This window comes from Bos mutus, chromosome 1 (genome assembly GCF_027580195.1).
Source record: "Bos mutus isolate GX-2022 chromosome 1, NWIPB_WYAK_1.1, whole genome shotgun sequence".
In the NCBI taxonomy this organism is placed as follows: Eukaryota; Metazoa; Chordata; class Mammalia; order Artiodactyla; family Bovidae; genus Bos; species Bos mutus.
In genome coordinates this window covers 112,092,601-112,115,265 of record NC_091617.1, presented here as the reverse complement: position 1 = coordinate 112,115,265, position 22,665 = coordinate 112,092,601, and the positions used below count along the sequence as shown (strand labels likewise).

The following is a 22,665-nucleotide window of genomic DNA, read 5'->3' as shown; positions in this document are numbered from 1 at the left end:
TTAAAAAACATTATATAAACATTCTTTAATCCTTAAAAAGATGGAACATTAAGCAGGGTTTTGTAAAGGTTCACTTGGGTGTATTCTGAAATAGATCTTTTTTTCCTTCCTGAGTATTAGAGGGACTAATTTCAGCAAGGTTAATAGGTAAGCTATCTAATACAGTTGCAATAGGACTATTTCTTCATCACTAGTTATATAAACTTTTGCCCCCAAACCTCTTTCAGGGACTTGTGTAAAGTTTTAAGGTGAAGAAAAATAAAACCTGTAAGTTAATTAACTTGAGATAAGTTTCAAGGGTCTAGTCTGAATTTATACGGATTACATGAAGTTAGAATGCTCTACTCTTCTCAAAAAGCATATTTAACTCTGCCAATCCCCAAATATATAGAATTTGAATGAAAGTATAGAACTAATTAAAAACATTTAGAAGTCCTTCAAAAGACACTTTGAAATAAATCTAATATTATGTAAATTAATTGAAAGTGAATGCTATCTTGAATGAAATAAACAACTGATAATTTTTTTGCATGCTGTCATGCTTGGTCTCATTTTTACTTTACAATAATAGCAATCTTTACTGTACCTGACGAGGGGTTCTTTCTGATTTACTCCTACACCATTCCCAGTCTGAAAGGTCTGGTTTCTGACTCTCTTCATGAGAAAGTCTTCTTTCTGGCCCTTCCAAAAAGGTGGTTTCATCATATTTAATATCACCTTCTGCTTTTTCAGAGAGTAGAGGATCAACACCTCTTTCATTGTGGGACTCCTCTTCAGCTTCTATAATGTCAGTGTTTGTGCATTTGTTGATGCCTGTTAGTGTGGAGCTGTCCAGAGAGGGTGTGGTGCTGATTTCCACTTTTATGGCACTGAAGATATGAGTGTCTCTCTGAGAGTCTTTTGTAGTTGTGCACTCATAGTTCATGAGATTGTGACAGGCTGTAGAATTTTCATCATCATCATAGTAATCTTCATGTGCTATTTTATAAATTCCATAACTTTGCTGGAATGATAGATTGAATTCAAAGCATCTCCTCTTGGCTACGTAAAAACAAAAACAAAATTCCATGATTAGGAAGGTAGATGTAAACAGCAGTTGAATATACAAAGTGAATAAAAATAAGAAAGTGAGTTACCTGATTAGTATGAAATCTTAAAATGATCTTGTCAATTATGCAAAGAAATAGTCCTTACAAGTTCAAGCCATCATATCATTCTGGGCCTAATTGTTGTCACTTACACAATGAAAGGCTTGACATACATACAGATCCAGAACCCTGAAGTCTTTAAACAAATTTTATTTAAAACTTTAGCTATAAATTTAAAAAGTCTCATATACTTTCAGTTTTAGAGTAGCTATATTGGTCTACCAATTGTGCATTTCTTTATTTTAGGATAAAATACATAGTTTATAAATTTTATTTTACTAGATATTAACTAAGAAGCTCTTAATAGAGACTTCTCTGGTGGTCCAGTGGTTAAGAATCTGCCTTTTGGTGCAGGGGATGTGAGTTCTATCCCTGGTCTGGGAACTAAGACCCCACATGCATCAGGGTAACTAAACTTGCACACCACAAGTAGACTGTCCACGTTGCCACAACTTCTACTGAACCCATGTGCCACAACTAGAGAAAGTCTGTGTGTTCAACAAAAGATCTACATGATACAATGAGGTTCCAGCATGCCACAACTATAAACGAACACAGCCAAATAAATAAATAAACATAACAAAAGCAATTTATCCTTAAAAAAAAAAACAACTTGGGAAGGAAGCTTTTAATATTCTTTGAGCTATTCAGCTGGCAATACCAACAATAGATATAACTGCTTTCAATATTTTAATGTATATCATTACTGACATTTATGTTTATAAATGAATACATTAAAAATTAGATAATGCTGAAATACTTTTTAAACATTTAAAAATATCATGAATAATTTGAAATGAACTGTAAAAATATGCATATATTTATATTTCTGTGAGATGAAGCATTTTACAACATGTCTATACCTTATTAATTACAAGATGAGTTTAGCAGGAATGCATAAAACTTTCTATGGTTTAAATCAGATGAAATATGATGATATCCTATATACACTACTACTGTTTGGTGAATACAGTATAAAGTTTTACTAAAATAACAAGTGAGAATGTGACAGAAGTGATATAATTGTTTTGTGTGAATATCATTAAATACTAGATAGTTTTTGAGTATTAAGAATGAAGCTATATCAGATGGTAGACAAAATACCATGTAATATTTTGGTTTTCATCCTTCAAATATGGCTCATTTCAAAACTTTTTTCTACTTGGATAGCTCTGTGTTTTATAGCACACCCTTAGCACACATTGAGAGATCCTTGGGGGAAAAGTTTATTAAAAACTATAAACTGTCTATGAAAACAACAGGTAAAGTTTGATTTATTTCATAGTACACCCTTGTGTCATTCATATGCTGATTCTATTACTGAAATTGTCTGAGAACTGAAGATTTACAAACCAATTTCACTGACTGAAAGATAGAATTTATAGTTATCATTCATTATTTGAGCCAAAAACACTCTTTGTTTGAACCAGGACACAAATAAAAATTTCTATTCAAAGAAAATGGAAAAGTAGAAACAGATGTTAACACCATCCACTGTCTCATTTATAGTACTACTTAAGTTTTTCTAATAATATAGTTCAGTAAAATTAAATTAGAATTTTTAGTTTGTTTTAATAGTATGAAAGCTGAATAAAGGGATGTTTCAATTATTGATAGGTTTTCTTTTTCTCTAAAATAAGATACAAAGTGACAAGCGGTCAATTCAAAGATATTAAGCAAACAAAAACTGTCATAAAACTCCAATTTTATCACGTAAATTGATATCTGTAGCTATATATCTTATTAGCTACACATCACAACTATAAAGTATAGAAAGAAAAAGTGAGCAAGATTTTTAAAGAATTAATTCAATGGACAATTTACCTGCATGTTATGAGGTGCAAGAGGCAGTCTGAGGTAGGCTTCAAGAAGGAAGTCTGATTGCGAAAGATACGATGGGGAACTAGAGCATTCCAGGGCCAGTTAGGCACAGGGGTCATGTCATTTAACAAAACAACAACCCTACATAATAATAGGCAAATTGGTTCTATTTTGCGTTTGAGAAAACTGAGGCTGTTAAAGGAAACCTAAGATTACTTACTTAAAGAGATGTGAATTTAAAGCTGACTCCAGAATTGCAGTTATTAGCTTCTATGGGACATTGCTGTACTGCTAATCAGACCCGCAAGAGAAATATGTTAATAAAAGCAGAATGTCTCCAATAGGCTATCTTTAAGTTAAGGGAAGTATGTTAATTATAAAATGTAACCAATAGAAATATTTCTTGTTAGTTACTTTTCCTTAACACTAGAGGTAAATTCTGACTAACTAATGAAGGTAATTGGCTATAACAATATAACAGGGTGGTCAATGACTGACTAGTAACTTATAAGAAGCTTAAGGACCATCAGGATAGAGTCAGGATCTTTTGGAAATCAATACTACACTTATGAGAAATAAGTACACTGTTATATTTGTTCTGGGGATTCCCAGGTGGCACAATGGTAAAGAATCCGTCTGCCAATGCAGAAGACGTGAGTTCAGTCCCTGGGTGGGGAAGATCCCCTGGAGGAGGAAATGGCAACCTACTCTAGTATTCTTGCCTGGACTATTCCACAGACAGAGGAGCCTGGTGGGCTTATAGTCCACGAGGTCACAAAGAATTGGACACAACTGAGCACAAACGCTCATTTGTTCTGAAAAGCAAAATCCTATTTAGGACATGAATTAGCTCTAGTCTTCTGATTTTAATCACATTTTGCCAATGACAGTTTTAGACATAAGTAATTTTGTCAGCGTATAAATACAATTCTTCAGTGTAATATGCCACCAGATACTTTGACTCCATCAAAAAAAGGAAGCCGAAAATCTGATTTTTATACTTAGAAAGTATTTTACTTGAACTGTCTGTTTAATTTTAAAACAAAATGGGTGTGAAAGGCATATCCAATACATATGTCTGCCACCTGAGACCTCTGTGTTAAAATCATCCTGTTCTAAAACCACTTTTGTCTTGAGACATTAGTAATACAGATTATTGTTGGAAAAAGGAGAGAACTATTATCCCTGGAAACTTCATTTTCTGGTTGCATGTCTCTCAGTTTCCGTATAGTGAAGCTGAGATGTAGAATCATGTTTATATCATATTCACGGTAAGTGTGAATTAGGAAAAAATATGTTCCTTTTCTTGTTCCTGGAGTTTTCAGCAAAAAACAAAACAACGGCAACAAAAAAACATTAAAGGGGAACATTAATCTGTTAAGGAGAAAAAGCTTGAGTGTGAAACTGGAGCCATCAAAGTACTATAACTATATAGAATCAAAGTACTATATCAAGTAACTGACCAAGCTCCTGCCCACCTGAGGATGAGCCATTTTTGGAGTTTCAAAATTGTGTGTCATCCTAGCAAAAGGAAAACTTATGGTGGGTCAGACAGTGAAAATACACCATTCTTATTCTTATAATTTCCCTGTGGCAGAGCCTGGGATCAAAAGAGAATGAAGCCATTTTAAATGAATGTTTTCACGTTTTGTTTCTGAAGCCATGCTTCTCTAGGCTTACATTTCAACATCTTCCCTGAATTTTTATGTCTCTCCCTGTATTGCCCTATACAAATAAGGGCAATGGGAATTTTAGAGGAAAAATATTACTTTGATCTTGAAAGGTGTGGTTCGAATTTCAAACATGAGTTATTAACTTGATTATTGATTCTACTAGCCTGCTGTAGGTTCTTCTGTCCTGTGCAGTACCAGAGACACTGCTTCCTAGATGATTTACAGTGATAGATATGTTGTACTGCTTGGTTTTTGACTTTGATAGAAGTGTCCTTTAGTTCTTAAAAAGGACATTCTTTTTGTCTTTTATTCGTAAATTCTTTTTGTCTCTCTTACAATTTTAAATATATAAGGTGGGATTGTTTCATTAATTTAGTGACAAAATATTAATGTTTGATAGAATGGTAGAACTTTCAGGTCTGTAAGTAATTTTTATATGTTCTATGTTCTTCTGTGTTTTCTATCAGAAAGATTTATTTTTCATTTTCTGTGTCACCGTTGCTCTGGATATTAATCTCCAGAAGCACATACTATTACAAGTTCTGTGGTTATTGTATTTTAAGGGCATAGACAAATTTGGCGTCTATTGACAATAAAACTTTATGGCACCCTTAACACTAAAAAAATCTTCAGGTTATTTGAAAATTATCTAGACGTTAAATGTCATGAATACATGGAAAATGAGCAGTTCATGACTATTGAATGTTATAAAATAACCCTGTTGAAGAATTGATTACAGAGTATTTTTTAATAGTCTCCAGTTTTTATAGCCCTAATATAGTCTGAGATGGACTGTTTTCACTCTTTCTTCTCTGTTAAACAAAAATATACTTGCTTATTCTGAGCAAAGGACAATTAATGGAAGAGTTAATTCAGCATACACTAATGCATTTATTAGTGTACTGGATTTATTAAATGGCAGAACATCCTATCTTTTTTCTGGAATGACAAAAAAGATATCCTTTTCCTTCCTGATAGAGTAAAAATATACAGGTCATTCCTCAACTTTTCCTGTCTTAGTATAGGAACAATTACACTCTAGTGAGCTTTATAATTGACTCCATTCCTGTTAAAGTTGCAGTTTTTAAAACAGATTTTTTTTAGTAACTAGTGATGAGATTTATACATGAACAACTCTGCCAACCTTTGTCCTTTCTTGAAATTACAGGTATTGGGCTGGGGGGTTGTCGTTTGTGTATATATCTGTATTTTTTCTAAAGGCAGAGGCATACACTTAAAATTTGTTTTGGAAATGTTTTTAGGTGCTCCTATTGCTTACTCTGAAAACTTTCCAACACCCTGGAAGAATACAATCTGCAAAATAATGGAAATGCTTTTCTTTACTGTTCCACTCAATAATAATAAACTTTAACATAATGAATTTTAACTTTTCAAAAATGCAGGCTTCTCCTATGTAGACTTGGGAGGGGGATTGATTTTCTACTCAGCTAAGAGTTATGGTGGATATAACATCTAAAGTCCTTTGTTGATTTCATGCTGGGTTGAATGAATTCTCTCTCTTTTTTTAATCACCTAAAATAACCATTCAATGTACATGCAGTCCACAGAGTTGTTTTAAACCCGTCTCATTTAAAATTTACTCCAGCACTGTGCTGATAATTGTTTAACATTTCTTCCTTTTATGTACCATTTAACTTGTCCTTGGACTCTTCATCACCTACTAAGGCAACTTTCTCAAAAGACCACCTTTCTGTATTTGACCCTCTGCATATTGTTCTCAACCTCTGCACTATCCAGGACTTACGTTTTTTCCCATCCGATGTCACTGCATATGTGTTCTGCTTGCAGTTGATGATGCAGCCACAGGGCAAGTGTGTCCAATGTTTAGACAAGACAAACACTGGAGTTACAGTGGTGGCCAGGAGGGTTAGCATAAAGCTGAGCATCTCAAAGGGAAGGCTCTTAAACCCCAAGATGTGCTGGACCGCCATGTGGATCTGTAAAAGCAGAGAGCTTCAGACCTACCCCAAGAAAATGTTTTCCACTTTGCCAAGCCTTTTCCCCCAAGGGGAAAGGCTCCTTTCCCTTCAGCTCCCTTCTCCAGGCCCCTTTCCTATCTGAGAGCTAGAAGCTCCGCTCCTGAGCTGGCATCATTGGTTTTGGGCTACCAGGATCCTTTGGGAAGAGGCCAGCTTCCTCGGACTGCACAGGCTTTTGAGGGTTTCCACTCCTGAGTGCCTGGTCTGTGCTGGCTGCCAGCTCAAGTTTCCACCAGAAAAGCACAGTTCACAACATGAAAAAACGCTATCCCAGAAAACAGGCAAGCATCTGTGAAACCTGTACCTGGTACTCCAGATGTCCTTTGTCATATCCCTAGCCCCTCAGCCCTGCCAGGCCATGCTTGTCACTCTAGGGCACCACCTGCCACTTCTCTCCTCTGGCTCTCTCTTGGAGGCGTGAACAAAAGCCGGTTTTGTCTACTCTCTGTTCTCTCTACTAGTGGTTATGCCTCTCCTCTCTTCCTGATGGGGATGGGCTGCGACCTTACTACGGAGGAATGGAGCAAAGATGAGCGCAAGACAGGAGACTCTGGGAATAATAGAGGCATACACTGTTTTCCTTCACTGCCTCCCTCCTTTTCTGAATACTCCCAGACGTTGCTCGGAGAGAGAACACCCTTGACCATGACAGATCTGGGAAAACTAAGTCTGCCGCGCCTGAAAGCGCTCCCCGCCCTCCTCCCTAATTTTGAATCGAGAAGCGCTTAGCAAAGGCTTCGCGGCTGCTAGTCCTACTCGTGAACTGCTTTCCTCCAAGTGCTTCTTGAAAACCAACCGAGATACATTTGTAAACGGACTAAACTGAACATCTCTGGGTGACCCTCCAAACCAGGGGCGCTGGTCTCAACACGCACTCATACTGTCTGGAACACACATCCGCACACCGTGAGCAACCGCACTTTTACCATCATGGGCAGCCAAAGGGTGACTTTTATCAGCGCTAAGATCAAAGAAAAGCGCTTCTGCGCTACGCTCACGGTGAAGCTCCTGGTGCCAAAGAGAGTCCCCCGGTTCTCGCGCCTGCAGTCTCCAGCCACAGCGGCAGCACCGTGCCCCGGCTCCTGCCCTGGCCCTGAGCTCCTCGCGGGTGGACCCGGTCCAAACACGGTGTCCGAGCTTGGGGAGCATCCTCCAGAGTACCGCGGGGCCGGACCTGGAGCCTCATCTGGGGACAGGGAAAGCACTCTCCCTCCAGTTGCAGGGGTCCCTGGAGTGGAAGCGCCACGGGAAATTTCCTGGTAGTTGGCGTGAAGTCTTGGCGGCTGCTCGGAACACAGCAACTGGTGAGTGAGCGGGACCGAGAGGCCGGCTAGTATTCCGAAAGCCGAAGTGTACACAGCGAAGAGGAGCAGCACGTAGGAGCTGGAGCAGTCGGCCAGACAGCCCCAAGGCGTGCGCACGAAGGCGCCCCAGCCGCACAGAGGGAGCGCCGAGAGCAGCAGACTGGCTGCCCACACGGTCAGCGCCACGCCGAGCACCTGGCCGGATCTTCTGGAGGTTGCCTGGCTCCCCACAGCCCTGTGCATCGTGTAAAAGTTGTAGGAGACTAAGAGAGTCGCCTTCAAGTTGCTTGAGAGGCCCTGGCATAAATAAAGTAAGGCAGAGATGGTGCACAGAGACTGGAAGTAGTCAGAGACCCCATTTGGCCACTGCAAATACATGAAGATGGTCACCGACAAGACGCTCATGAGATCATCCCCAGACCAGGAAGCCACAAGCATGGACACAACAGTTCTGTTCCGCATTTTCAGCAGAGAAACTAGTGAATAAATGCTGCCTGCCAGGGCTGCCAGAGTCATTAGGCATGTCAGGCAAAAAAGATAGATATTCACGGTTCCTGGCGGATTTAAAGGGTCTGTCGAATTATGGTTTCCTTTCCACAAGTTAGAGTCATTTGTTGATAAGTTACTGAGAAACACAGACATTATCCTTGGTCAATATTCAATTTCTTTTTCAATAGGTCTGTAAATAGTCTCACGATTAATAAGCATGGCTGTTAGTTGCAAATCAGATCTCATTTTCTCCTACCAAGTTTCCCTCAAAATGTTCCACGGTCATTCCTGCAGAAAACGGTCAGACAAGTCTCCGTTAGACCTGACTCAACTCATATTTGAAAAATGGGTTCCACTTAAAGCAGCAATAAGAAACTTTTCAACATTTCAATTAAAAAAAAAAAAGCCAAAAACTCCCTCCTGAAACCAGCAAGTTTCAGGCATGAAAGCAAAAGCTCCTCAAGTAGACTGGAAAACAATGATGTCTGGATCCTTTTGGGTCCTTCTTTGGAGCAAAGCAGCTTTGGCTTGAGGTAATCAAACTCTATTCACTTTTTAAGAGCAGTAAAATGATGCATTTGGTTCCAGAGCTGGATTCAAAGGCAGAGAGATTATCGGGTAGATTTCAGCTTGGCCGGTTCACAGACTGGGAGACAGAAAACGAGAGAGAGTCACTGAGCACAGCTCCCCATTGGAATTGCTGTGTTCTTCAATCAGCCTGTGATCCTCAGAGCTGCAGGAAGGAGGAGTCAGTCAGCTCTAAGCAGGAGAGAAGCAGGAACAAAAGGGAGGGGAGTTCTGTGTGTGAGCGAAATGATGTACATCTCCTCAGCCTGCCTTATTTGAAGCAAGAGACAATGTCTTTGCTAAGCCTACCCTTTTGGTTTTGACATATAAAACTAACCCAAATACTTGCTCAGGCTTGATGTGAATGAAAAATAGCATCTTGTTTTCATTTCAGAGGCCCAAGCTACTCTGCTAAGGGGCTGCTTTTATTCTTATAAAATTCTTATAGAACTCTGATCTATAATCCACTGGAGGAAGAATATCATCAATGCTATTTTAAAGAAAATAGGAGGTACCAGCTTTGTTTGTTTTTAAAATATCTATTGTACTTAAGAATGTCATTACGGTCCTTACTACACTAAACAAGATTTTGGAGACTCTTCGGGTGGAGACATTCTAACTTTAGGCATGTAACTATTTTATGCCAATGTCATAAAGTAAGCAAGCTGCTTTTTGAATAAATAACAATTTCTAGTTGTTAAAGTTAGATAACAGTATATAGGGCATACAAGGGAGGTTACCTCACAAAAACATTTTTAACCAGAGTATTTGGGGTGCTTTGTACAATAAATGAATTTCTTAACTCATTTTAAGAATCATCAATTTTGAAAGATGTGGGGCTTAACAAAGAAGTAACAGCAATAGCTCTGGTCCAATATTTCCCAGGATGCTCTAGGGTAGTATTCCTTCACAGCTCAGCTTCGTGACATGAATGAAGGCTGCCTTTTCACACTCAGTGCTGGAGTCTGAAGCAAAGCAGAGAAAGGGAAAGGACAAGGTTCATATGGTAATGATCTAAGTAAATAGATGTGGTAATAGAACTCTGATCATTCCTTTCATATTAAAGATAAGTGGAGCTACATTTTGAACCTGACTTTATGCAAATGAAAAGTGACTGTATTAGTCATTGCCGGCTATACCCTTCAATAGACACAGTAGACCCTTCACTAATCTTGACATACTGTTCAATTTCTCTTTCACTCAGCAAATGGAAACAAAAGTCACCTGTGACAGCTAACTCAGCACTCTGACTCTTCCTACTGATAGCAATGGACCTTGCAGAGTAGTGTGAGTAAAAAGGTTCTCAGTTAATTTTCAATATGGTGTTTAACCTTGGCTTTGTAGTTGGGTTGGATAATATGTATCACATTGCTAAAATGCCATGAGTAGGAATAAATAATAAGTGGCACAATAACATTTGAGGCCTGCAGACATTCTCCCTATCATTACCATCATTTCTGGGTTTTCTATTAAAGGTAATTTTGGAAAAGGGATAGGATACCTAAGCATCATGTTGCCCGGGTCTCTAACATATGACAGAGGGGCAAGAGAGTTACTACACTTCCAAAGGTTAGTGGTAGAATTTTCAGCTAGTAGGGGGCTAGGAGAGAAATCTGGATTCCATTCCAGACTGTGCTACTGCTGATTGTATAACCTTGGGTAAACGTTCTTATACTTTCTCTGGTGTCTGTTTCCACATCTGTAAAATACAGGGCTTGACTGGATCATTTTTATGCCCTTTCAAGTTCTGAATTTCGATGATATGGTTTTTAAATAGTTCAGGTTAACTTTGTCTTAATTTTCTTTTCTGCCTACTTCACAATAATCAATATTGAACTGATGCTTGGCTTCTCCATGCTTTCTCTTTCCCTGTTATGATGACATGGAGGCCTTTGCCAACATGAAGAATGTATCAGATTCAAGCAGTCTGGAATGTTAGGTCAACTGAAGGATCATAGCTGCCCTGGAGGGCTGTGAGAACCTATAGTAAGCTTTGTATGAGTAAGAAGTAAAGTTTATTGTGTAAGTCACTGTGTTTTAGGGGGGCTGTTATTGGATGGTAGCCTAGCTTATCCTAATGCCATTAAGCACATGGTTGTCCCCACACACTTAGAAAGTGATGGGGCCAATTTTTAAAATTGTAGACTGGCTTTGCATTCTTAATTACAACACATACAAACATTTTCTAATTGCCCACTTTTAGCACCGCATGATTGGGAACACTTCCAATGACTTTTGACAATTATAAAGTTTTGTTTGTTTTTCTTTCTCAGAAAGAATATTTGATATATCTAATTTTTCAAAGTTTTAATTTATAGACAACCTTTGACCAAGCTTTATGTTTATATATATATATATACACACACACACACACATATATTGCAAGTGTGTTCAGTCGCTTAGTCGTGTCTGACTCTTTGTGACCCCATAGCTGTAGCCTGTTAGGCTCCTGTATTTTATATATATATACATATATATGTATATATATATAAAACATAAAGCTTGGGTTTGAAACCTGGGTTGGAAAGATCCCTTGAGGATATATATATCTTGGATATATATATATCTCAAGGGATATATATATATATATATATATATATATATATGTATATTATGAGTTTCTTGAAAGTTGTAAGCCTTCCACTAACCAAAATCTCCATCTCTCTGCAATATCCTCCCGCACTTAAAAAAAAACACTCTAAATGCCTTTCAGCTAACCAGGATAACATTTAGGAGGCTGAGGAGAAAGATTTCCTAGTTCTTGTGAGTGAGCCTTGTTCCTCTGTCTCACTTATGGTAAAGCTTATATCTCAATTATTTAAAATCCTGTCTTCAAATTATTTAATAATGCAAATTTATATTGATTTAAATTAAAATTATGATTATGGCAGAATAGTTTAGGTGAAGATGCATTTATTGCCCCAATGCTGTTTTGGTTACTTTAAAAATGTAGCATTACAGGCTATAAAACAACCTAGAGAGAATTACATGGAAAACATTTCATTAGGCTTTTAGTTTATGAAGTCTTATATATGTTAATATAGAACATTTATAGAGAGAAATAGATTTATTGTTAATGCTTGCTCTTTTTACTCAATCTGGGCAATGCTCTTGACCATGGTAGTTCTGAAGGTCCACCTTGCCATATAATAAAGATAATATCTGGAGGAGAATTTTAATATAGAGCTCTGTGAAGCACTGAGTGGATTGAGAATGATCAAATTTATCCAATAGAATAAAAACATAAATAATATATAGTTATTCTAAACATAATTATATGGGCTTCCCAGGTGGCACAGTTGGTAAAGAATCTGCCTGCCAATGAATGAGACACAAAAGATGTGGGTTTGATCCCTGAATCGGAGAGATCCCCTGGAAGAGGAAATGGCAACTCACTCTAATATCCTTGCCTGGAAAATTCCGTGGACAGAGGAGCCTGGTGGGCTACAGTCCATAGGTTCACAAAGAGTAGGATACAACTGAGTGCAGACACAGTCATTCCAAATATAACTATACAGTGTAAACTATCATTCATTCATTCATTCAACATCTGTTTGGGTGTCTAAAGTTCAGACAATGTACATTAATGGTAAACAGAACGTTAGAGTTCCTGCCTTTAAGAAGCTTATGGTCCAGTCATTTTTCAAATTATCTTCTTCCTTAAATTCCTCTCAAAAACCTCTCATCCCAAGGGATTCCATACAGTAAATATTTAATGCTTAGGATGAGAATGTCCTTATGCACAACAAATTGACCAAGTCTTAAATTAGTAATGAGGTAATGCAGGAGGAGCCCTGCATTTTATTTTCCCTAGACCCATTTGGGCTGTTCATGCCTGCTCAGTTGTGTCTGACTTTTTGTGACCCCGTGGACTATACCCTGCCAGACTCCTCTGTCCATGGGATTCTCCAGGCAGGAATACTGGAGCAAGTTGTCATTTCCTTCTTCAAGGGATCTTCCCAACCCAGGTATCAAACCCACAACTCTTGCGTCTCCTGCATTGGCAGGCAGATTCTTTACCAGCTGAGCCACCAGGTCTCCAAGGTTTCAATGAAATTATTTCAATATCTCAGTATCTTGAGGATAGAATTCTTTACCGTCTGAGCCAGTAAAGATTCTGCCTGCAATGCAGGAGACCTGGGTTCAATCCCTGGGTTGGGAAGATCTCCTGGAGTAAGAAATAGCAAACCACTCCAGTATTCTTTCCTGGAGAATTCCATGGGGTCACAAAGAGTCAGACACAACTGAGCCGGCATGGCTACTGTCCATGGGGCTGGCAGGCTACAGTCCATGGGGTATCAAAGAGTTGAATACAACTGAGCAGCTAATACCCTGAGGACGGAATAATATCCTCAGCGAAGTACTAAAACTGTAAGTGATATATGAAGCAGTTGCGATATTATTATTTAGCTTCTTTTCACTATAGACCTGATAAAAACTCTTAAGTAGCTATGAGAATAGTTCTTGGTTCTGTTCTGGTCCAGATTTCTCTTCATCCTGCATGGCTTGTGTTATGCTGGATCCTTAATTTTTCTGTGATGCCCCCTCACCCCTGCCACCTCCACATTGTTCCTGACCCACACCAATGTGTGCTGGGATCTGTTTGCTATTTAATTGCTAGGTTGTGTCTGACTCTTTTGCTTCCCCATAGTCTGCAGACCGCCAGGCTCCTATGTCCATGGGATTTCCCAGGCAAGAATACTGGAGTGGGTTGCCATTTCCTTCTCGAGGGGATCTTCCCAACCCAGGGATCGAACCCTGTCTCTTGTGTCTCCTGCATCAGCAGGTATGTTCTTTACCATTGAGCCACAGGGGAAGCCGTTTAAATAAAGCATTTCTTAGTATTTCAGAAATTTCTCAGTCTCTACATTTAATAAGGCTCAAGATTCATTTTAAGTACCAAAACTTCATCAACCATGTTTTCAGAGATGATTTTTTTTTCTGATTCTTTACAAAATGAATCTACTCATTGCCCTAGGAGTGGCTTCTCTCTCAGTGCTATGGCTTTACTTTCTAATCTGAGCACTCTGTCCTGTAGGAGTATCATTGTTTTGCCTTGAGGTGATATCTGGGGCATAATAATGGGAAATATGTTTTATCTCATGTCTTTTGGGAGGAAGAGTAATTTCCTTCCTGAGGTCCCAGTTTTCTTCACTAAGTAAAAACAACGACTATGAAAGGTTTCTCAGTTCATTTTAGGGGCTGGCAAGCTATGATTTGTTTTTAGAAGTGTAGTTTTACTGGAACATAACCACACCCATTTGTTTAAGTCTTTTTATGATTGTTTTCAAGGTACAATAACAGTTGAATCCTAAGTAGTTGTGACAGAGACTGTGCCAAAAATATTTACTATCTAGCACTTCACAGAAAAAAATTTGTTGATCCTTGGCTTATCTAAAACAGGGAACATTTCAGTGCAAAGTAACTCCAATTAATAGAATGATTGGGTCATTTGTGAGATTTAGACAAATCCACATCTCATGTATTCTAACATATGTAACAATAGTATAATATATATACTATATTATATAATAAATTATATATATTTGTACATAAATATATAATTAATATCAATAACAACAATAGCAATAGCTAACACATTTTTAGTCTATATAATGTGCTGGACATTCTTCTAAGTTATCTATACATATCAACTAATTTAATTTCACAATACTAGGATGTTGATAACAGTTTTAGACCCCTTTCTCTAAACAAAGGAATTGAGACACAGTGAGTAAATAACCCACCTAAAATTACACTGCCTGTAAATGGATTTGACCCAGGTTATTCAGAGACATAACAATGGCTTACAGAGGCAAAGTTGTATGTGGTTTATTTTTCTGCCCTATTCTCTAGATTTCTTGCCTTTGCAAACACGCTGTGAGCTTTAATAAATCAGAGGGATTGCTGGGGAAGACAACTTCCTGAAGCAATACAGATTTCTGAGGTCCTAACTCAGTAATAGAATGATACAGATGGCTCCTGTTCTTCCTTTTCATTTCATATCATTGAGGTCCAATGGTTTTAAACAAATTATCTCCATAGCTTTTAGTTAAGGAGAAGTAAAGTTTTATCCAAACTCTGTAGCTGAGAAGTCAGAGCATACAAGCAAAATCACTTGTTGAAGATGCTGTAATTCAGGGACTGAGGTGGAAATTAAATGTACTTTCTTCCTTTTCTCAATTTGTCTCTACACCCAGGGGCAGCAGTGTCTCTGGGCTATGTAGTGAGAAATACCCCAGGGTTTGGGGTGTATTTGAAATGAAAAGGTTATATATTTATGAAGCATTTTTAAAATTTTGCATGACAGAGAGACACAGTAAAGGCTTAGAAATTGTCATCCTGCAGAGGTGAAAAGTGATATTGATCCTCTGATCACTGTGGTGGAGAAGCTGGGCTCAACAACCAGAATGATTTCTAACTCTTATCAGGCTTGCTTTGAACTCTTACAACAAGCCACTTAATCTCACCTATGGCTCAGTTCCTCTATCTTCATAGACAGGAAAATGATACCTATGCAGCAGAATTTTAAAAGCTCAGAAGAAAAGCATCATAAAAGTTTAGAATATATAATGATGAGTTTCCATGTACTTCTTTCTGTAAGTGGCGGTTTTCTTCGCAGTGAAATGCTACGCCAGCACCAGCTCTGGGTTGTCTAGTAGATGACAATAAAGGAGAAGCTGTTGTGGTGGAGCATTTATCCTTTCCATTTCACTCTATTTCCACATCTGATGCATATCACAACCATAAATGTCACTGAACACATCATGTTATTTCTCATTTGATGATCAAATTAATGAAATGTGCAATGGAGAGAGGATAGAGGAAAAGGAGAAATGATGGGGAGAGGAAGGCAGAGAGAGAGAGAATGAGGATAAATGAATGCCTAGTAGGAAAGCATCTGGACTAATATACTGGGGCACTGCTGGTGACAGGCATTGGAGTTGGAAGGAATATGGTTGACCCAGCAAGGTCAGGATAGAAGACAAAGAGAAACTGATAGACACAGATTCTATATTTTAAAATCGACTTGTTCCAGAAAGGACTGGAGTTGAAAACCAGTAAGTCAGTCATGAAAATGGGTTAAATGTAACTGTAAAGATATGTCAAAGGAAAAAAAGACATACAAAACTATAAAAGAAAATCTTGCTCTCAGGGTGCAGAAGCGATGACTATCAGCAGTTTCATGTGTACTCACAAATGGAATTGATACATAAATGGAATCACACTTACATCTTGTTTTTTTTGTTGTTGTTGTTAAATGTATGAAATCATCTTGTGAATCACTTCATGTAAGCACTTATTTCCTATTATATGTTGTTGTTGCTGTTGTTCAGTCACTCAGTCGTGTCTGACTCTTTTCAGCTCCATGGACTGTAGTCAGGGGCTCCTCTGTCCATGGAATTCCCAGGCAAGAATACTGCAGTGGGTTGCCATTTCCTTCTCCAGAAGATCTTCCTGACCCAGGGATCGAATCCATGTCTCCTGCACCTTCACACTGGCAGGCAAATTCTTTACCACTGAGCCATGGGGATGGCGGGAATCTATTTTATGTTTGGCTGTGTTGGCTACATTGTTGTCGTTGTTGTTTAGTAAGTAAGACCGGTCAGATTGCAAGAATACTGGAGAGGGTTGCCGTTTCCTTCTCCAGGGGATCTTCTCAACCCAGGGATCAAATCCAAATCTCCTGCATTGGCAGGCGGATTCTTTATCACTGAGCCACCGGGGAAGCCATTTGGCTGCATAGATGAACTAGAATTTATTTAGTTAATTCCTTATTAAAGAGCATGTAAGGATTTTTCCCCTATTTTTTTTTTTGCTCTAAAACAATAATGTTTAGTGAACATCCTTGTACACATGCCAAGGCACCTTTTTGCAAGTACATACTCAAGGTAAATTCCCAAAGTTGAAATTGCTGGGCCAATTTTTTTTTTTTCAGTTTTGACATATTTATCTATGTGCCTACCAAAAAGTTGTACAACAATGGTAGTATAAACTCAAATATATTAAGACTGTTTCTCTGACATTCTCACCAATACTGAACACACAAGCAACTCCTGCAGCTCAATTCCAGAAAAATAAATGACCCAATCAAAAAATGGGCCAAAGAACTAAATAGACACTTCTCCAAAGAAGACATACAGATGGCTAACAAACACATGAAAAGATGCTCAACATCACTCATTATCAGAGAAATGCAAATCAAAACCACTATGAGGTACCATTTCACGCCAGTCAGAATGGCTGTGATCCAAAAGTCTACAAGCAATAAATGCTGGAGAGGGTGTGGAGAAAAGGGAACCCTCTTACACTGTTGGTGGGAATGCAAACTAGTACAGCCACTATGGAGAACAGTGTGGAGATTCCTTAAAAAACTGGAAATAGAACTGCCTTATGATCCAGCAATCCCACTGCTGGGCATACACACTGAGGAAACCAGAATTGAAAGAGACACGTGTACCCCAATATTCATCACAGCACTGTTTATAATAGCCAGGACATGGAAGCAACCTAGATGTCCATCAGCAGATGAATGGATAAGCAAGCTGTGGTACATATACACAATGGAGTATTACTCAGCCATTAAAAAGAATACATTTGAATCAGTTCTAATGATGTGGATGAAACTGGAGCCTATTATACAGAGTGAAGTAAGCCAGAAAGAAAAACACCAATACAGTATATTAATGCATATATATGGAATTTAGAAAGATGGTAATAACCCTGTATACGAGACAGCAAAAGAGACATTGATGTATAGAACAGTCTTTTGGACTCTGTGGGAGAGGGAGAGGGAGTGGGTGGGATGATTTGGGAGAATGGCATTGAAACATGTATAATATCATATATGAAATGAGTCGCCAGTCCAGGTTCGACGCACGATACTGGATGCTTGGGGCTGGTGCACTGGGACGACCCAGAGGGAGGGTATGGGGAGGGAGGAGGGAGGAGGGTTCAGGATGGGGAACACATGTATACCTGTGGTGGATTCATTTTGATATGTGGCAAAACCAATACAATATTGTAAAGTTAAAAAATAAAATAAAAAAAAAATAATAAAAAAATAAAAGTTTTTTGATCAATCTGCTAGGTTAAAAAATATTGATTTACAAAACTACAATGATATATCATTTCACACTGGTCAGAACGGCCATCATCAAAGAGTCTACAAATGATAAATGCTGGAGAGGGTGCGGAGGAAAGGGAACGCTCTTGCATTGTTGGTGGGAATGTAAACTGATACAGCCATGATGAAAGACAGTATGGAGATTCCTTAAAGAACTAGGAATAAAACCTCCATATGCCCCAGCAATCTCATTCCTTGGCATATACCCTGAGGAAGCCAAAATTGAAAAAGACACATGTATCCCATTGTTCACTGCAGCACTATTTACAATAGCTAGAAGATGGAAGCAACCTAGATGTCCACTGACAGATGAATGGATAAAGAAGTTGTGGTATGTATACACAATATGAATATTACTAAGCCATAAAAAGGAACACACTTGAGTCAGTTCTCATAAAGTGGATGAACCTAGAGCCTATTATACAGAGTGAAGTCAGTCAGAAAGAGAAAGACAAATATTGTATACTAACACATATATACAGAATCTAGAAAAATGGTACTGAAGAATTTATTTGCAGGGCAGCAGTGGAGAAACAGACATAGAGGATAGACTTATGGACATGGGGAGAGGGAAGGAGAGGGTGAGATGTATGTTGAGAGTAACATGGAAACTTATATTACCGAATATAAAATAGATAGCCAATGGGAATTTGCTGTATGGCTCAGGCAACTCAAACAGGGGTTCTGTATCAAGCTAGAGGGGTGGGATGGGAAGGGAGATGGGAGGGAGGTCCAAGAGGGAGGGGATATATGTATATCTATGTCTGATTCATGTTGAGGATTGACAGAAAACAACAAAATTCTGTAAAGCAATTATCCTTCAATTAAAAAATAAATTAATTAAAAAATATTGATTTATAAGTGTCTGTTGGTATTAAGGAAATAAGAACATTATATGTTCAGATATTTGTTATGAATTTATCATTTCTATTATAATTTTGTTTATTAATATTTTAGGAAATTATTTCATTCAGACTATTGCAATTGGGAAAGCATTCATTAATGAGAAATTACTCAAATAAAGGCTTCCTTGGTGACTCAGATGGTAAAGAATCCACAATGCAGGAGACTTGGGTTTGATCTCTGGGTTGGGAAGGTCCTCTGAAGGAGGCCATGCCAACCCACTTCAGTATTCTTGCTTGGAGAATCCCCATGGACAGAGGAGACTGGTAAGCTACAGTCCATGGGGTTGCAAAGAGTTGGACATGACTGAGCGACCAAGTACACTCAAAGAAAAGGAAGGGGCCTTGTTTGTACAGAGGGAAGTAAACGAAGGAATTATTGATAAGGATGAAGGTGGGTTTTATCTTGGGAAATGCCAGAATGTGGTGGATCATTGGATTTAGCCATTTCCCAGAGAATAAAGAGTGGAAATCTCTCAACCATTACTGCTTTCTGGGAGCAAAGGGTTCAGCTAAAGTTGAAAATTGTCATTCTCTCCTTTTGTTCAAAATAAATTATGTTGCTGAACAATTTCAGTTCAGTTCAGTTCAGTCTCTCAGTCATGTCCGACTCTTTGCGACCCCGTGAATTGCAGCATGCCAGGCCTCCCTGTCCATCACCAACTCCTGGAGTTTACCCAAACTCATGTGCATTGAGTCGGTGATGCCATCCAGCCATCTTGTCCTCTGTCATCCCCTTCTCCTCCTGCCCCCAATCCCTCCTAGCATCAGGGTCTTTTCCAATGAGTTAACTCTTCGCATGAGGTGGCCAAAGTATTGGAGTTTCAGCTTCAGCATCAGTCCTTCCAATGAACACCCAGGACTGATCTCCTTTAGGATGGACTGGTTGGATCTCCTTGCAGTCCAAGGGACTCTCAAGAGTCTTCTCCAACACCACAGTTCAAAAGCATCAATTCTTCAGCGCTCAGCTTTCTTCACAGTCCGACTCTCACATCCATACATGACCACTAGAAAAACTATAGCCTTGACTAGATGGACCTTTGTTGGCAAAGTAATGTGTCTGCTTTTGAATATGCTATCGAGGTTGATCATAACTTTCCTTCCAAGGAGTAAGCATTTTTAATTTCATGGCTGAACAAGTTAGAGGTAATCAAATACTTGGTAAGTTGAAGCAGGGTCTAAGAAATAGTCTCTCAAGGGTACTTGTTAATCTTATTATGGTTTATCTTTAAAAGGAGTTTTTACTTTTTAGGCAAATTGATTGACATTTTCCTTTGTATCCCACAAAATATTTCACATCAAAAGTGTAAAATAAGTTATGTCATTTTTATACTACTATGAATTGCATTTGAATCCATATTGAATCCATATTTGAATCACGTATTGCATTTGAAATTTTTCTGCTAAATGTATTTTGGTACAAGGATTTAGAAAAGGATTTTGCTTGATTTTTATTTCCTAAGTCATTATCCAGTTGCTTCAACATAATTTTATGTAGTCTAGTAGGACATCCAGTCTTTCCTCGCCTTCTCCAAACCAGGCGGGATCGCAGAGTGCAAACTGTAAGGAGGCTGTGCTTAAAGTCGCAGAGAGTGAGCCCTGCCTTGGAGGCTTTGGCACAGAATTAACTTCTTCTGGCATAAGTGAATTTAATAATGAGCCAGAGGACCATGGGAAGAAGGTATGTTGATTGCCCACTCCAAGGAGCTGAAGAGGTTTTTGGCCCCAGCTCCGTTCACACTTTAAAAATAGCAGTTTGCTCCTATTCTGTCATTTGGGAGAGGAATGAACAAATCCTGGAGTCCATGGAAGCCCAAAGGCTGCCCTGCAGATGAGAGCAGCGGGGTGCTCTTAGCGTGTGAAGACGCTGTTCCCTCCCTCCGCCCTGACCTGGCACTCACTTTGCACTTGGAGATTGGGTGGGGCCCACTGGATGGTTAGCCTGTTGGAAGAATATGTTGAGGCCAGCCCTACTTGAGGCTGTTCCATTAACAAAGCCCCAGCTTGGGGGAGAAGGGGAAGGAGGAAGGCCCAGAGGAAGGCTTTCTCGTCTCTTCCATTCACAGCAGGTGTCTTTGATGGAGGCAGAGGTCTCTGGGGCTGTGCAGCTCCTAGGGTCAAGCTCTTCTTTGCATGAAGCAGTGTTCGTGTGATACCCTTTCCTGTTACTCTGCACTTCCTTTCTCGAATCCCTACTATCTTTCTTAGTCCTGGGTTCTGCTCAGGAGGCTTCTCCTCAGTCTTTTTTTTTGCAATTTGTCTCCAGGAAATGGAGAAGTCCCCTGCGCCCTGCTTTGCCCGCAGCAAAGCCAGCAGGATTGCCCTGGTCTCCTCCTTTCACCCCACAGAGAGTTCCCATCCTCTTTGATAAAAGCTCAGAGTTGTTAGGGGTCAGGAGAAATGCAGGCCCTGAGAAACCTATCTCTGTAGAAAGTTTCCCTTGGCCCGTGCTTTGGGTTTTCTGCTCTTTATAGTCCATTTTTTCCCTCCCTCCCTTGCTCTAGGTCTAAGCTCAGCACAGGTGTGTGCTCAGGGCATCCTAGGCCTGGACAGCTCTCAGGAGGAATTAGGTAAATGTTCAGCATCCCCATACCTGGCCCATCTGGTTTCATCCTTTGCCCAGGCCAGTAGCTTTGGGTCACTCTCTTGTACCTCTAAATTCAGTGCTTGAGCAGCAGTATAGGGCTCTGATGGGAGGTGATACCTCTGTCTCTCATTTCAGAATTTGCCAACTCGGGGACCTGGCTCTGGAAGGCAGTTTTCTTAAAGGGGATGTCATCCTGGGTTCCAAACCTAGAGGGACAGCGGTGCCCTCCTTCTGTCCTTGGTGTTCTCTGGATTGATTCAGCAGTAGAAACCATTTGTCTGTTGGGCCCCAGCACACCTGCTAGGTTCCTTCCAGGTTCACTGTGTCACATTAGCTTCCCTTTGGGAGGGTGATGTGGTTGAATACTCAGAGAGGAGAGGGGTTGGTGTGCGTCTGTTAGTTTGTTTCACCTCCTGCCTTCCTCTTCCTCTAAACCTTCATGCCAAGGCTCACTTTCAGCTCACTCCTCAGCAGTAATCTAGGATGTGTGGGAAGCTTAGGGTTCTGGGGAGGAACAGAATCAAGAGGGGAGTGATGTGGGTGGAGGCACTGGCCAACTGCTAAACTTGGACACCAGTTTTATTAAGCCAGTGAGCTGGGCTTCAGTTTTCCCAAACCATGCACACTTTTTAATTTATTTGAGAGAAACTCTAATTGTATTTTCACTGCAGTATCTTGTATTTTTTATTTGTGATTTAGGAAATGAAGAGAAAATACACAGACACATAATGGCTAACAGTGTTTCTTTCATTCCTTGTTCTAGAGCTAACCACTCTAAAATTGTTTGGTAATGTCACTTAGTGTAATTAATTGTAACATATTCTTTTTAAATAAATTGATTTATTGATGAAACTAAAAAAAAAAAAAAAAAATTTTATGTAGTCTATCTTTTCTCAACTGATTTGATATGACACCTTTAAGGTATAATCATTTCCCCTATGAATTGTGTCTATTTTGATACAAATTATTCTCTGTTGATTCCTTTCTAGTGAAATAATATATATATTATAAATTTTGTTAGAATATAACATGCATACAGAAAAGTGT

General features: G+C 39.1%; 1 protein-coding gene across 1 annotated transcript in view; it reads right to left on the bottom strand.

Moving 5' to 3' along the window:
- GPR149 (G protein-coupled receptor 149) overlaps positions 1-8,588 on the bottom strand; it is an 85,048-nt gene extending 76,460 nt beyond the window's left edge. The window contains exons 1-3 of the mRNA XM_005907795.2: positions 7,569-8,588; positions 6,408-6,600; positions 587-1,041 (exon numbers count right to left, since the gene is read on the bottom strand). Of these exons, the coding sequence (XP_005907857.2) occupies positions 587-1,041; positions 6,408-6,600; positions 7,569-8,588 (1,668 nt within the window). The remainder of the gene's footprint in view (positions 1-586; positions 1,042-6,407; positions 6,601-7,568) is intronic.
- Positions 8,589-22,665: the final 14,077 nt, after the last annotated feature.